This window comes from Ictidomys tridecemlineatus, chromosome 12, assembly GCF_052094955.1.
Source record: "Ictidomys tridecemlineatus isolate mIctTri1 chromosome 12, mIctTri1.hap1, whole genome shotgun sequence".
Classification (NCBI taxonomy): domain Eukaryota; kingdom Metazoa; phylum Chordata; class Mammalia; order Rodentia; family Sciuridae; genus Ictidomys; species Ictidomys tridecemlineatus.
This window is the reverse complement of record NC_135488.1, coordinates 96596536-96614003: the sequence shown is the minus strand read 5'-3', so window position 1 is coordinate 96614003 and position 17468 is coordinate 96596536. Positions and strand designations below refer to the sequence as shown.

The following is a 17468-nucleotide window of genomic DNA, read 5'->3' as shown; positions in this document are numbered from 1 at the left end:
TGGGGATGTAGCTCAGTGATAAAGCACCTCTGGGTTCAAGCCCCAGTACAAAAACAAAAATAACAACAACAACAACAAAAAAAAAACCTGCAGAGGGTGGATGAAAAAGCAGACATTAACATATTAATGTCTTCCAAGAACTGACAAGGTGTGGGAGTGGTGATACAAAAGTAGTAAAATAAACAAAAAACTGTACAGTTGCATAGTAAAGCATATTTGTGTTAAAATCTATGCTGGTTAAAAATCATTTTCCTAGAGGTGTGGTACCAGATGAATGGGGAGAACGATCCTGTGAGTTCCCCAAACAGACTGGTTTGAGAGGGAACAGCCTCTCTGATAAAGGTGGGGAGACTTTATTTATCTTGAGGTTAGTGATAATGAAAGCTAGAGTAAAGCTTAACTGCATAAGAAAGATAATTTGGCATTAGCATTTTGATATTCCTGATGGTTACACTTCATTAAACATCAGTTTTCTTATGTCTCTCTGTTCTATGCTAGGTATAGTGCCAAGAGATATAAACTGAATTTACTTGTTAACTCAGCAAATACTTGATGATGACTATGTGGTAAGCTCTGTTTTAGGCATTTGGGATATAGACAAGGATCCGACCTCCATAGAGTTTGTATTCCATCCAGGAGAAGACAGTATTTGAAAACATAAATGATAAGTTAAACAGTATTATAGAGGAAAAGTAAAACAGTAGGAGTGGATTGGGAGGTGCTTTGAGTTTTTAGTTTTGAACAGGATGGTCAGGGTATTCTTTTTTGTGAAGGTGATATGAGTTACCCAGGAGGATATGTAGGAGAAGAATGGTTATAGAGAAATAAGAGCCCGTGCCATTCCTTGAAGGAACATACCTGGTATGTTTGTGAAGCAGTAGAGACCACTGTACGTACAAGTAAAGTGTTAAAATAGATGAGGTCAGAGAACTAATGGGGGCAGAGGCTGTCATAACACATGGGGCTTGGATAGGCCACCATGAAGATTTGAATTTTTACGATCTGTGAAAAGAAGAGCAGCTATAAGGAATTGGGAGAAAGAAATGGCATAAGCTGGCATAAGACTTAAGTTTTAGGAATATTGCTCTGAATGTCAGGTTGCATGTAGACTCTGAGGGATGAACCAGGGAGATCAGGTAGGACACTGTTACGACAATCTGACAAAAATAATGGAGGCTTGGGCCAGCATGTAGTAAGAAAAAATGGCAATAGGTAGTTGAATTATAATATTTGAAGGTTGAACAATTTGCTGGTAGATTGGTTGCAGTTCTTCTGTTTAAGGATCTATAATGGGAGAAACAGACACAATAGTCATCATCACTGTATGTAGCATGAGCATATGTACATACTTTATAGGGGTAGAAAACAGATACCTGAGAAAGCAACCTAGAAGAAGTGAAATCTAAAATGCAGATATTAAAAGATAAATAAAAGTTATTAAATAACTCAAGAAAAGACATCTCTGGAAGAAACAGCAGCTTGAACAAAGTCTCAAGGGCAGGGTTGGGGATATAGCTCAGTTGGTTGAGTGCTTGCCTCACATGCACAAGGCCATGGATTCAATCCCCAGTACCACACACACACACACAAAGAAAAAAACGGGTTGGGCTGGAGTTATGGCTCAGTGGCAGAGCACTTGCCTAGCATGTGTGAACTATGGGTTCGATTCTCAGCACTGCATATAAATAAATAAAATAAAGGTCCATCAACGACTAAAATATATATATGAGAGAGAGAGAGAGAGAGAGAGACTCAAGGGCAAGAAATAGCATGATGAGTAGGGAAATATAGGTGCTGGTAGAGCATAAAGTAGAGATTACTCAGCATAGGAGATGGAGACAGATCGCGGATGACCTGGATTATCATCTAAAGGAGCTTGAGGTGCAGTCTGGGCATTTGGAAGTCATTAAGGGTTTTAAGAAGAAGGGTTATGTGTTAATATTCTCCCTCAGAGTATATCAAATAGATGATTATGTAGGGATTGGGTATGGATAGTTCATGAATCACTGTTTTAATTAATTATTTTTAAAAAATTATTTTGTGGTACTTGGGATAGAACCCAGGATTCATGCATGCTAGGCAGGCACTTCACCATTGAGCTACATCCCCAGCCCATCACTGTTTTAATTAAATAATCAATTAGTCTGTAAAACCAATTCATTCTAAAAAGAAACAGTATTTTTGGGGAGTCAGGGGTGCTGGGGATTGAACCCAGAGTCTTGTTCTGTTAAGCAAATGCTCTACCACTGGGCTACATCCCCAGTTGTTTACCATTTTTTTTTTTTAAACAGAAATGAATTGGAGTAGAACCATAGTAGCAGTATACTGCTATAGTGTATGTGTATGGTTCCACACAAATAAATATAAACTCTTTGTACTTAAAAGCAAGTTCTATGACTTTTTGTTCCCAATTAATGTGAAAAGAAACTGTTTAATTACTGTTTACTGTATCATGAATGTCTGTGAACTTTTTGTTACATTTAATTGAAGTGAGTATTAACTGATAAAGATGACTTATACAGATCACTATTTTTTTTTCTAATTTATGCTCTTAACACAAGTGGACTGTGTCTCATTATGGCAATTTAAAGAGTATAATAATTTTTCTCAATAAGAAAAATCAAATGACCTACCTGTTAGCTAAGCAAAAAAAAAAAAAAAAGGCTCCAAGGTATATTGTATCAGCCAGTTCTAGAATACAAAAGGTGTGCAGTACTTTGTGCTTTGTGTAGAAAGGGTAGCTGCTATTTAACCTGTCCCAAAGGCATGTGTTGTTGTACCATAAACCAAGCATGGCGCCTGCTTGTCTGACCTTAGAAATAAAAGTTTGAGTTAGTATGTATGAGCTACTCCCCTGCCCCCTTTTGTATTCTGGGGACCAAATCCAAGGTTTTGTGCATGGTAGGTAAGTGCTCTATCACTGAACTAAACCTCTACCCTCTGTGCTACAATTTTAAATGTGTTCAATGACTTGCTAGTAAAGAAAATGAACTGTTATGGGAACTTGGACTATTCAGCAACGTAAACATGATAAAAACAGCCTCTATTACAGGTGAAGCAGAGTACCTACTTTATTATATACATTATCTAATCTTTGAGAATTCTTAGAAAACTGAGGTTAAAGCATGGTCGTATTATTAGTAAGTGGTGGAGCAAAGTATGCATTAGCTATCATATTAGATTGACTAATGAGAAAGAGAGTGCAACAGTGGTAGAGAATACCAAAAATCAAACTGCTACTTTCTTGGGCTTTTGGTGTCAGATTTAGAGACTCAAGACAGTTGCAGGGTTTTTGCTGTTTGAGGTAGAGGTAGGATTGAAATAATCCTGAATTGATTTATTTAATAAGTATACCATATACACACATGCCACAAAATTTAAAAAATTCAAGTATGAATGGCATCCATTTTGTACTCTGCCCCAGCCACCCATTCCCCCTCTTAAGAGGCAGCTGCATTACCAGTTTCTTAGGGTCCTTTTTAGAGTCAATCTTCCTATACACAACTGCACATGTATGTTTAAACAAATGGTTGGGTACTAAACACAAACTTCTGCAGCATGCTCATTTCACTCTGCTTTATTGCCTTTGTTTTTTTGTCTGACTTAATGTTAGTTCATGTAACCAAATATAGCATTTCTTACTCATTCCTTTTGTTTCCTTTTGTGTCATTTTAAGTGCTTTTCTCTCCTGAAATGTCCCTTCTTTTTATCTTTTCAAATCTTAGCCAACTTATCATTGACTTCCTCTGTAAAACCTTTTCTTTTTTTTTTTTTTTTAAGAGAGAGAGAGAGAGAAGAGAGAGAGAGAATTTTTAATATTTTTATTTTTTAGTTCTCGGCAGACACAACATCTTTGTTGGTATGTGGTGCTGAGGATCGAACCCGGGCCGCACGCATGCCAGGCGAGCGCGCTACCGCTTGAGCCACAATCCCAGCCCTGTAAAACCTTTTCAGTGATGTCTTCTATACTACTTAGTCCTTTTTAAAAAATATTGTTATTTGCCAATTATATTTAGTAAGTTTATGGATGGTAGAGACCATATTCATTTTTTTATCTGATACTTTCCCAACACAGTTGATTTGAATGTATGTGATAATTCAGTAAATATTTGCTGGGAGTAATGCTGGTATGTAACTGTTCAGGTTGCCAAATCTGAATAAGTCATATTTTGAACATAACCTTTCACCTGTTGATTTCTGTTGCTATTTTCATATCTTGAGTTTTTACTAATTATGTTTTTGAAGAGTATTTATATAAATGGAAAAACTCTTCATCATAAAACAACCTTGTAACGCCTTGAATAATATTTCATTTTCACATGCAAATTTTATTTCATTATATATTTTTCTTTTTGTTTATTTTGTTCTTTTTTAACCCCCTCTATTGCATAGAGAAGCTGCAACCAGTTTTGCAATTTTCCAAGTCACAAACGGACGTCTATAATGACAATACTAACTTGACATGCCGAAATGGACATCTTCAGTCAGGTAGGTTTAGGTTAACTAACATAAAATAATAAAAGCTTGTGTACAAACTAGAGTCTTACTTAACCTGGTAACATTGATTTGCTTTTATATTGGAAGATTGAATTGTTTTTTGTTTTCATAGGGATGTGTTGAAAACATATATATCTGTCATTGATAGTGTATTTGAACACGTAAAAATAAAATACAGCCTTTCTAAACATTTTTTGCACGTTTTGCGAATTCCAATTTTTGAGATTATAAAATGAGTATACATTCTCTTAAAATATTCTTGTTTCTATTGTCTTTTAAGTTTTTGTATTTTTTTATGAATAGCTGTACCAATTTTTAGTGAAAGTTTAAGACAGATTTTAATTTTTCTTTATCAATTTTCATTGCATTTCAGAATTTCTGTATTTTATACATGAACATTTTAGGAAAAATTTGAAACATCACATTGAGGAGAAACATAATAATATTGTTACTATGGAGTAATCTTTTTTCCATGAACTTTTAGATATCAGTTCCTGTAGAAGATTAAATGTTTTGTATGTTTGGTTGGGTTTGATTGGGAGAAACTTCATTTCCTAGACGCTCTAATATTTCAGCTCGGTTTTTCTTTTTCTTTTTGTTGTTTGTTTGTTTGTAGTGCTGGGGATGGAACCCAGAGCTTCATGCTTGCTAAACATGCAGTCTACCACTCAGCTACTCCCCCAGCCTTCTCAGCTAGTTATTTTGGTGACTTTTTCAGCAATAGTTTAATGTCCAGGGCTTAAATTTTACTAAAGTAAAATTTTTTAAAAGTAAAATTTTTTACTTTGATCAAATTATAGTAGAAAAAACTTAGGCTGTAAGACAATTGCATTTTTTATTTATATGTAATTAACAACTTTTAAGGTTTTAATAGAGAAGAGGTAGAATAAATGGATTTCTGTGGAGAGAAATAGCTGGTCATCAGCTCTTTTTCCTTGTGACTTTACCTCTGCCTTTAAGGAGTTCTCACTGTGGTTTAGTCTTCCAGTACAGAGTCAGTGACTGTATTCCTCTGCCCATTCTTTCCTTTGTCTGATTTAAAATGCCATTTCAAGTATAGATGTTAGTATTTTGTGTGTTCTCTTAGCATGGCTGTGAAGGCATGACATTTTCATAAAGAACTTTAAAACAAAGAAATGTGAGAATGTACCACATACAGACAGTTAAATTTCCAAAGTACATATTTGAGATCTTAATACTTTTATCAGGATAAACAGTAAAAATTTTCTATCCTTGAAAAACTAGTATGATAACTAGTAAGTATGTTATCATAATTGTCTTCTACTTCATTGAACATGTTAGATCCCCTTACATTTTTATGTCATGCCGAAAAAGTAAAGAAAAGGCAATATATTTTCTTCCTGGCACTCATTTTAAAAGCATCAAACTTTGTCTTATATTTCAAATCCCAATAATCTGTCCCACTAATTCTGTATTCTTATTGGAGGGACGTTAACTTCACAACTAATTTATATAGTGTTGATATTTGATATGCAGTAATCCCTAGTGAATGAACTGTCTCACTGAGGCCTAATTTATTAATATCATTCACTTCTGGAATATTATATACTTGAATGATTTATTTCACCTCTTTTTGAAAGAAATCATACCTGTCTACTCAATACTATAATGTGTTATTTATAGTATCCAATTTTCAATTCAAAGTAAAGAAATTAGGAAGTGCCAGGCGTGGTGGTCCACGCTTGTAATCCCAATGACTCCTGAGTCAGAAGGATAACAAGGTCAAGGCCAGCCTGGGCAACTTAGTGAAACCCTATCTCAGAATAAAAAGGGATGGGGATGTAGCTCAGTGGTACAGCACCTCTGGGTTCAATCCTTAGCCCAGGAAAAGGGAGGGAGGGAAGGAGAGAGACGGAAGGAAGGAACGAAGACCCTTACTCAAAAAAGATAGTTAATAGAAATTGAGTAGATTCAGATGTTGGGTTTAGCACTGTAAAGCACTTATTATCAATACAAAGAGTTAAAAGAAAATGTGATATTTTCTGGGCACGGGGGTGCATGCCTGTAATCCCAGCAGCTTGGGAGACTGAGGCAGGAGGATCGAGCGTTCAAAGCCAATAAAATATAAAATAGGGCTGGGGAGGTGGCTCGGGTCAAGTGCCCCTGCGTTCAATTCCCAGTACAACGCCCCCCCCCCAAAAAAAAACAATAATAAGAAATCTTGGGGTTGGGAGTGTAGTTGTAGGTCAGTGGTAGCAGTGGTAGAGCACTTGATTAGTATGCATGAGGCTCTGGGTTCTATCCCTGCACTGTAAGAGGAATTGAAAATAATGAATAGTCTAAAGTTGGAAAGTATGGTTACTAAAATGAAAATTGAAAATGTGTTATTTAATCCTAACAGATTGAGACTGTCTACAGAATGATTCAGTGATATTGACCCTAAGTCAACAGAAATTACTAAATCAGTTGACTCCTGTAGTGTCAGAAAGCAAATTAATGGTTGCCTTGGACCAGCGGAGAAAGTGACAGGGATAGCGTACCAGTGAACATGAGGAAACTTTCTGCTGGGATGGAAACATTTTATTTCATGATTTTTAGTGACTATTTCACTAATATATCTTAATGATATATATCTTTTTTAATTCTAAGTTGTTACTTTAATGGATGCGGTTCATTATTTGTAAACGATTATACTTCATAGTTGATTCAAAAATATTGAAAGGCTTATGCTGAAAAATAATAATCCCCTTATCTCTTTCTAGTTTTGCAGTACGAGGGATTGAACTCAGAGCCTTGCACATGCTAAGCAAGCACTTAACCACAGACCTACATCCCCAACCCTTTTTTATTTTGAGATGGGGTCTCATCTAGTTGTCTGGGCTGGCCTTGAACTTGTAATCTTCCTTTCTCAGCCTCCTGAGTGTCTGGCATTACATGTGTGCACCACCACACCCAGCAACTCTGTTAGTCTTTCTATCTGAAAAAAATGCCTTCATTCTTACAACACAAGTGGCTTTTCTTTTCCATGGACATTTTGAACATACTTATTGCCTAATGATATTTGGTATGTTTGATGAAAAGTGTGTTGTCATTCTCATAGGTGTTCCTTGAGAAACAATAATGAGAAGTCTTGGGGCCGGGGGTATAATGCTAGAGCACTTGAATAGTATGCATGATGCTCTGGGTTTGATCCCCAGCACTGCAAGAGGAATTGAAAATAATGGATAGTCTAAAGTTGGAAAGTATGATTACTAAAATTAAAATTAAAAATTTGCTATATAGCTATGAAATTTTTATTCATAGTCCGACTGTGAAATTTCTATTTATAGTCCCAGGACTATATATTTTCTGTCTGAAGAAATTCTTCATTTTCCTTTTTTTCCCCCATCTGAAATACTGTTTAGTACTACTCCAAAGAGGTCTTGCCTCCTCCCCCCCCCTCTCCCCGACATCTTGGCTTTTATTTAAGTTGTTCCCTTTTCTGGAATGCTATCCTGCTTCTTTGCAAGAGTCAATATCTAATTAGCTCCTTGAATGTACCTTTCAGAATGTTACATTTATGTAAAAACCTTTTGATAAACTTTATTCTCAAATTCCCTGATTTTTGAGTTGTCTTATCATTAAGTTGTCTTATCATTTATCTGATTATTATAAATTATATTTGTCCTCTGTTTCTTTTCTGTAGATTGAATCTGTTTTTGTAGATACAAACTATATTTCCATTTTTTGTTTTTTCTACATTTAGTATACTATACTTATTGGTCATTCGATACATTTGTTTTTGTTTTTGTGGTACTGGAGATTGAAGTCAGGGGCACTTTATCTCTGAGCTACATCCCCAGCTCTTTTTATTTTTAAATTTGAGACACGGTTCTCATTAAGTTGCTGAGGCTAACCTCAAACTTGAGATCCTCCTGTCTCATCCCCTCCACCTCAAATTTCTTGGTTTACAGAGGTATGCCACTGTGCCCAACTACTTGTTAGCTTAATTAAATGGATCCCTAATCTTGAAATCTTGAGTTAGGAATGGTTTTACTTCCTGTGGTGACTAAAATAATTCCAAAAGTCATGAACGTTTATGTCTTAGAAAAACAATTCAAGATAATGAAGTAGGTCTATAATGATCCTCAGGATTTTCATAGATTTGATTATCCCAATATAAATGAATGACTCAAAGTTGATCTAATATTATAAATATTTGTGTACATGGTTAAAACTGTCTCAATGCTATATATATTCTACTTGTCTTAGAGGTCCTGATTTTAGTCTATAGTGCCAATTAAAAATTCAGTCTTAAGGTTCAGATCCTCATTTGAAGGTATCCTGAAGGTAAGGTTTTTTAAAAATTTGAATTTTATTTAGTCTTTTTGATTTTATAACAGTTTACCTGAGATAAACTATTTGGTTCTCTAAATAAATAAGCTAATTTCTGGGGTTGGGGTTATGGCTCAGCGGTAGAGCACTTGCCTGGCAAGTACAAAGCCCTGGGTTTGATCCTCAGCACCACATAAAAATAAATAAATAAAGTAAAGGTATTGTGTCCAACTATAACTACAAAATAAATAAATAAATAAATTTAAATAAGCTAATTCCTTATACTAGTTTAAAGTGCTTTGTTTCCTTAAACCATATTAAGGGATTTGATGACATAAAATAGGCTTTGTCTTTTCTCTTGGCCAGTCTAATTTGCTCATTGATATAATGTTTATATTTATAGTAAACATTGCTATTAATAAACACTGACAGTTGCTATATAAATCTATAAAAATATTATTTAGAAGCAGTAAAATTTTAACACTATCATAGTTCATATAGGGAGTATCAAAGAACTGGTAGCCTTCTGACTTAATCAGAGGCTTTCTATAAATGTACTTCACATAAAATACTTGATGTGTTAAAAGTCACAACTTGATACTCTTTCTTTTTTTCTTCCTTTGGGGTACTGTCCATTGAACCCAGGACCACATCCCCAGCCCTTTTTTTATATTTTATTTAGAGACAGTGTCTCACTATGTTGCATAGGGCCTGTATAAGTTACTGAGGCAGGCTTTGAACTGGCCTGCCTCAGCATCCTAAGCCAATGAGATTGATACTTTTTCAATATCAGTTAATTCAGAAAGTTCTTATAGTGGGCACAGGCTGAACTTTCATAGTAGTTTATAGTCATGAAAGTTTAGAACCAAAATAGTGAAGTATTATTTTTTTCTAGTGTATATCATATTTCTAATGACTTTACTGCATTTTGTTTCTTAAGTATTTGGGAAATTTATTTGCCTGATATCCTCTTTCTTTCCTCACAAATTAAGTTTTTTTCTTCATAGAAATATATTTCCTTTTTTTTCTAATATTTTTTTAGTTGTTGTGGACCTTTATTGATTTATATGTGGTGTTGAGAATTGAACCCAGTGCCTCACATATGCCAGGCAAGGGCTCTACCAGCCCCTTAGAAATACATTTCTTTATATAAAAAAATTAGAATATGCATCAAAAAAAGGAAAAACTGAGTAATAATATTCCCGTTCACCCACTGAAAACCAGGACACCTTGGTATACGTTCTAATTGAAATCTTATTTTTAAATATTTCTGAATGTAAAAAAATATTATTAGCTTTGTTTTGCAAATTTTTACTTGTCCTTATTAATACTTTTAAAATTTTTTAGCCACTATTTTCTAATGATGGTGGTTTTGCTTTTTCCTTGATAGAAAGTGGAGCTGTTCCAAAAAGAAAAGATCCCCTAACACATGCTAGTAATTCACTGCCTCGTTCAAAAACTGTTCTGAAAACTGGATCCACAGGTCTTTCTGGTCACCACAGAGCACCTAGTTGTAGTGGTTTATCCATGGTTTCTGGAGCAAGACAAGGACCTGGTCCTGCAGCTGCCACTCATAAGGTATCCTAGGACAGCAACTTTAACTGCTATGTTTTTACAAGTAGAAACTTTAATGTTATACTTGCTTAAGTTTATTATAAGTACTTACTTTACAGAATTGATGTTTCCACAAAGTTAAACATATAATTTTTTAATCTGCAAAGATATCTTGCTATGAAAAAACAAATCTTTTTTATCTCCCCTTTTGGACCTAATTGAACTTTTTTTTTTTTAAATTAAGTTCACTTATCCAGCGTATTGAATGAAATTAGTGATCTACACACACACACACACACACACACACACACACACACACACATATAAAATATGTACATTATATATATCAGTTTATTTTTAAAAATTATTTTAATTTATGCACATATTAACAAGGATCAAAATTATATGACTATGTTGTCATAGGGCCTTTTACTTTTATAATAACTAAATCTCTTGGGATAATTTCTTTGTAAACCCTCTTCATGCCAGATGTTATTCAATAGTGAATATATTTTAACCCTGGGTGAAATATATAATTTTGGGGAATTTTATATAATTTTTCCTATTTTAATCCTTGAATCCTGTGAATTTTAAGATTAATGATAGATTGTATTTTCACATTAAATTTTTATATCCTTTAAGGGTACTCCGAAAACAAATAGAACAAATAAGCCTTCTACCCCTACAACTGCTCCTCGGAAAAAGAAAGACTTAAAGAATTTTAGGAATGTGGACAGCAACCTTGCTAATCTTATTATGAATGAAATTGTGGACAAGTAAGTTTTATTTTCTATAGTATTTCATTTTACAGTTTCTATATTAAAGTTTTATGTATAAAATGTGTCATAAGTGAAATGGTAAATACCTTATGTGATTTACATACTAAATGTTTATGCTGGCTTTCATTTATAAATGTAGAAAATAATTTTTGCTAATTAATTCAACTGTAGTTTCATAGTTAACATAAAAATGTCTTCATAGGGGCCCAGGTTGTGGTTCAGTGTTAGAGTGCTTGCTTCGCATGCGCAAAGCACTAGGTTTAACCCTGGCGCCGCATAAAAATAAACAAAAATAATTTTGGGGAGTTTTATATCATGTCTGTCTACAATTAAAAATAATGTCTTCATAGAGTTTATATTTCATAATTGTAATATCTATATTTCTGTTGTGAAATTAATTGAGTTATTGTTTCTTAGTGGAACAGCTGTTAAATTTGATGATATAGCTGGTCAAGAGTTGGCAAAACAAGCCTTGCAAGAAATTGTTATTCTTCCTTCTCTGAGACCTGAGGTAAGGGCTTTATTATATTGTCATTTTCTTATAATACCACCCATTGCTAAATCTGTTGTTGTATTACATATTTGGGCTATGCTAGAATGAATGATACATATACGATAATCGTTGATTTAGTGTTTTTAAAAAGACATCATTAGCAACTGATGTTGGCAAGTTATTATTATAAGAGAATGAATGTGAGTGTCTAATTCCAAATCCTCCCCACTACCCCCCGATTTTTTTGGTATTGGGGATTGAACCCAGGGCATTTTGTCATTGAGCTACATCCCCAGCCCTTTTTTTTTTTTTTTGAGACAGGGTCTTGATAAGTTGCTTCCGGCCTCACTAAGTTGCTAAGACTGGCCTCAAACATGGGATCCTCCTGCCTCAACCTCCCGAATTGCTGAGATTACAGGCATGCAACACTGCACTTGGCCTAAAGCCATTTTTAACTTTTGTAGAAAAATGGATAGTATGGCATAATATTTATATGAAGGTGAAAGGTTTAAAATTATGGTATAAAAATCATACTAAGAGAAGAAGTTAAGATAAAAATAATTCTTTAAGTTTGAAGAATAAACTTTAAAAAAAATTTTAGAGTATTAAATCAGTAAATAGATGGGGAGAGTTAGCCAATGATGTATAAGGATCTAACCTTCCATCTCATATTTTGAGACTCATTAGGAAGGTGAGTTATTGCAATTGTTTTTTCATACTTGTACTGTTTTGGGTTTTTGCGGTTCATAGATTGCATATTTAGTGCTCTTCCATTGGTATTACAGAAAATAAATCTGAGGATCAATTTTTGGGATGGTTTTTCTTCTTGAGCATGCTACTGTTATGGACTCAGTAACATCTAGTGGAAATACATAGGTATATTGTGAAGGATGCAGTTTTAAATGAATGTGCAAAGGTTGTACGGCCCTGTGGTGTTTTTTTTTTTTTTTTAATTTTGAAGATAGTGTCTCACTAAATAGCTTAGGGCCTCACTAAATTGCCATCTTCCTGTCTCAGCATCCCAAGCTGTGGGATTACAGGCATGTCCCACCACTTCCAACTTGTAAATGACCTTTGGATATGAATTTGTTCAACCATCTCTAAGAATTATATATTGCCTATGTGTTCACTAGAGTGAAGGTAGAGAGAAGGAAGTGAGGTGGGAAAGGTTCAAGGCCAAAATGGTCATATTAGAAGAAACCTCACTGGTACATATACACAATGGAATATTACTCAGCTGTAACGAAGAATGAAATTGAAGCATTTGCTGGTAAATGGATGGAACTGGAGACTATTATACTAAGTGAAATAGCCAATCTCAAAAAACCAAAGGCCATGTTCTCTCTGATATACAGATATTGACTTACAATAAGGGTGAGGGGGTTCACTGGATTGGATAGGGTGGAGTCAGGGGAAGTTCAAGACCTGTCTCAGCAATTTAGTAAGGCCCTAAGCTATTTAGCCAGACCCTCTCTTAAGCACTGAAAAGGGCTGGGGTAATGGTTCTAGTATTGCTTTGTTTCATATAAGTCTGACTTCATAACCTCAATTGTCCTCAGTAGCTGAGATTGTAGGTATGCATTAGTTTAGCAGGTTTTTGTTTTATTTTGGTAATTTCCAAAATTTGGAAACAACCAAAATCACTGTCAGTATGCAAATGGTTTACAGACTGTGGTATATCCATATAATGAAATATTCAACAATTAAATATTATTCAAATGAGCTACCAAGCCACAAAAGACATAGAACCTTATTTAATGCATATCAGTAAATGAAAGAAGTTAATATGAAAAGGCTACTTTTTTTATGATTGCATCTATTTGATACTCTGAAAAAGGCAAAACTGTGATCAAGGATTCATGGAGAAGTAAGGAAGAATAAATTAGTGAACCACCAGGGATTTTATGGCAGTAAAACTATTTTGTATGATTCATTAAGGATGGTGTATGTTTGTCAAAACCATAGAATGGAACTGGGGCTGTGGCCTAGCAGTAGAGCGCTTGCCTAGCATGTGTGAGGCCCTGGGTTTGATCCTCAGCACCACATAAAAATAAAGGCATGTGTCCATCTACAACTACAAAAAGATAAGAATTTAAAAAAAAAAAAAAACAGAATGTACCACATTAAGAGTGAACCCTTGGCCAGGTATGGTGGTGCACACCTATAATCCCAGGTCTCAGGAAGCTGAGGCAGGAGGATCAAGAGTTCAAAGCCAGCCTCAGCAAAGGTGAGGTGCTAAGCAACTCAGTGAAACCCTGTCTCTAAATGAAATACAAAATAGGGCTGGGGATGTGTCTCAAAGTGGTTGAATGCCCGAGTTCAATCCCCATTACCAAAAAATAAAAAAGTGAACCCTAATGTAAACTGTAGTCTTTAGTTAATAATAATTTATCACAATTGTTTCATTAGTTGTAACAAATATACCACACTACTACAAGATCTTAATGTAGGAGAAATGGGTAATAAGGGAGTGTTATGTGAGAACCTTGTATTTTCTACTAACCTAAAACTACTGAAAAACTATTTTTTAAAAAACTGAATATCAGTCATTTCTTATGATTTAACTTAAAAGTACAGTCATCTGCCTTTGTGGGTGGTTCGTTCCAGATACCAAAATCTATGGATATTCAAGTCCCTTGTATAAAATTTGTACCTAACGTACACATGTCCTCCTGTATGTTTTAAATCATGTCTAGATTACTTGTAATACCTAATATAATGTATATGTTATGCAATTAATATTATACTTAATTGCTTAGGGAATAATGATGATGAAAACATCTGTACATGCTCCATACAGATCCAGGTTTTTTAAAAAAGTACTTAAGCAGGGCAAAGTGGAACATGCCTGTAATCTCAGTGGTTAGGGAAGCTGAGGCAGGAGGATCATGAGTTCAAAATCAGCCTCAGCAACTTAGCGGGACCCTAAGCAACTCGTCAAGATCCTGTCTCTAAATGAAATATCAAAAAGGGCTCGGGGGCTGACTTTGTGGCTCAGTGGTAGCACGCTGGCCTAGCAAGCATGAGGCCCTGGGTTCGATCCTCAGCACCACATTAAAAAAAAAAAAAAAAAAAAAAAGGTATTGTGTCCAACTACAACTAAAAAGTAAATTTTTTTTTTTTTTTTTTTTTTTAAAAAAGGACTGGGGATTGCTCAGTGGTTAAGGACCCTGGGTTCAAGTCCTGGTACCTAAAAGATAAATATTTTAAATTCACAGTTGGTTGAATCCGTGGATGCCAACATTTCATACACTCTCAGTATGAAGTGTTCTCAGTGTAATGTTTTGCCCTTGACTCCTGCCGTCCCTAGTCTGGAGATGATTGATTTTTTTTTTTTTTTTTTTGGACTGGAGATTGAACCGATGGGTGCTTTACCACTGAGTCACATCTCCAGTCCTTTTGATCTATTATTTTGAGGGTTTTGCTAAGTTGCTGATGGTCTTGCCAGGTTGCTGGACTCTGACTTGCAATCCTCCTGTCTCAGCCTCCCACATCACTGGGATTATATTATACACCCTGGTTGGAGATGCTTGATTTAATTTAAAACTCCTGCTTCCTTTGATTGTTGTTGGTACTTGCCTAACTACCCTTGGTAGAAAGCAGGAACGTGGGTTCAATTGCTCCTCTTACTAATTTTGACTTAGTTCTTCTGGTTTTGGCCATCTATCTTCCTTCCTCCTGCTTTCTGTGGTCTGATTCCTCCAATTGCTAAGCTTTAGGGTTTTGTGTTCACTTCAGCTTATTTCTTGTTTCTAGGTGTCCTTTCATACACCAGTATTTAGGTTTTAGCTCATTAATCTCTGCTAAATAATATACCACACTTTATCAGTTCTCAGTCTTGCAAAAATTTGATGTCTCCTATCTTTTAGTTTTATTTATTTATTTCCTTCCGTCATTCCTTGGAACACTGTACCATTGAGCTACATTCCCAGCTTTTAATTTTGAGACAGTCTCTCTCACTCAATTGCTGAGGTTATCCTTGAACTTGGAATCTTCCTGCCTTAGTCTCCAGAGTAGCTATGGTTTTAGGTGTACACCACCATGTCTTTCTTTTCTTCTTTTTTCCCACAGAGTAGGAATGAACCCAAATTCCCACACATACTACGTATATGGTTTACTACTGAGCCACACCCCCAGCTCTCTTTCCTGTTTCTGTTTGGAAGATTTATGACTTACTTATTATTTATTTATTTATTATTTGGTGGAATTTCTAAGTAAAGAGACATGCCATGTTCAGTTTCTTATTTAACTAGGCTGTTTTTATTTTGGTCACTGATGACTTTTTTTTTTTTTTTAATTTTTTCTAGTTGTTGATAGACTTTTATTTCATTCATTTATATGCAGTGCCGAGAATTGAACCCAGTGCCTCACACTTGCCAGGCAAGAGCACTATTGCTGAGCCACAGTCCCAGCCCCTGATAATTTGGTTTTATTTATTTATTTATTTCTGTTTTAAATTATACTAACTTACTGATTTTGTGTCCCTTTAAAGCCTTAGGTATTTCTGTTTGGGATACATTTCAGATGTTGTAAAAAATTGTCTTCAGAATCACAGTTGTGAACTAATACACATTTTTAAAGTTGTTCACAGGGCTTAGAGCTCCTGCCAGAGGATTGCTACTCTTTGGTCCACCTGGAAATGGGAAGACAATGCTGGTAAGAAAAATTTTAAAAGAACTGAGTAATCTATTGAAATATTAGGGATAATATAAGTTTATTATTCCTGAGTCTGTTATGAATTGCTTTTTGCTATGATATCTTCTCTTTAAATTTTTAAACTAGTTTTCAAAGCAGAAATAAATGGAAAACTATTTTATCCTCAGTAATGTTTGTGGTATTTTAGAATAGCTTAACTTAGTGTATTAAGTATCTCTCTAACCCTTTTTTTTAAACTGTCTAAACAACTTAAATAATCAGTATGTTTTAGTTAGTTTGATTGTTTATTTCCGTTTCGTTTACCAATAGTTTTTACCAGTATCTGGATACCTCTTTCTTCTGCATCACTTTTCTAGATGGAAAAGATAAATAGGGAAACAGTAACTTTTCCCTTAGCTATTTGTGTTTTCACTAAAGAAGAGAATAGCATCCCCCACTACCACAACCATGCTATATATTCCCTCTTAGAAAAGAAGAGTGGGAAGAGACACAGTTCTTTCCAGAGCTTTTCCTTTTAGCTGAGAAGGAAGCATTTTTATTGCCATATGTTGGAAATTGTGTCATACCCTATATTTTTAGAGAATCTGTTCTAGCACTTAAATTGATCAAATGTGGCTATGTTTTTAAAGTAAGATACTGAATTAATGTATTTGTTCTTCTGATTTTTTAAAGGCTAAAGCAGTAGCTGCAGAATCTAATGCAACCTTTTTTAATATAAGTGCTGCAAGTTTAACTTCAAAATATGTGAGTGTTCTTTTGTTGGTATTGTCATGTTTGTAAGTTAATGTCCAAATGTTACTGTGTTAAGTATAAATGATAATAATATTTTACAAAATATTTTTCTATAAATCTTTTAATCTATATATGATGAATGGTAGTCTTCAAGGTAGAAAGTTGGTATGCAATGTTAGGGTTCTTTAAAATTAGAGTCGTGTTTCAAATACCATAGTACTTTGCTAGGGCTGCATAACAAAGTACCATGAACTGGCTGGCTTAAACATCAGAAGTGTAATGCCTTATAGAATTAGATTTAGGAGGCTGGCAGTCCAAGATCGAAGTGTGGGCAGAGGTACTTTATTCTGAGGACTATGAGGGAGAATGTGTTAACATGCCTTTCTACTAGCTTCTGGTATGTTGCTGGCAATCTTTGGCATTTCTTGGCTTGTGGACTCATTACTTTTTGGTAGAAGAGAGAAAGTACTGGCAGTTGAATC

General features: G+C 34.8%; 1 protein-coding gene across 6 annotated transcripts in view; it reads left to right on the top strand.

Annotated features, from left to right (window-relative positions):
* The window catches only part of Spast (spastin), a 57425-nt gene that overhangs the window by 19076 nt on the left and 20881 nt on the right, over window positions 1-17468 (top strand). For 4 of the 6 annotated variants that reach the window (XM_078029426.1, XM_040271551.2, XM_005322471.5 and 1 more), the window contains exons 4-9: window positions 4393-4488; window positions 10163-10350; window positions 10969-11102; window positions 11523-11616; window positions 16180-16254; window positions 16927-16998. In XM_078029426.1, coding sequence (XP_077885552.1) covers window positions 4393-4488; window positions 10163-10350; window positions 10969-11102; window positions 11523-11616; window positions 16180-16254; window positions 16927-16998 — 659 coding nt within the window. The remainder of the gene's footprint in view (window positions 1-4392; window positions 4489-10162; window positions 10351-10968; window positions 11103-11522; window positions 11617-16179; window positions 16255-16926; window positions 16999-17468) is intronic. The other 2 variants (XM_040271550.2, XM_040271549.2) reach the window with 1 other exon arrangement.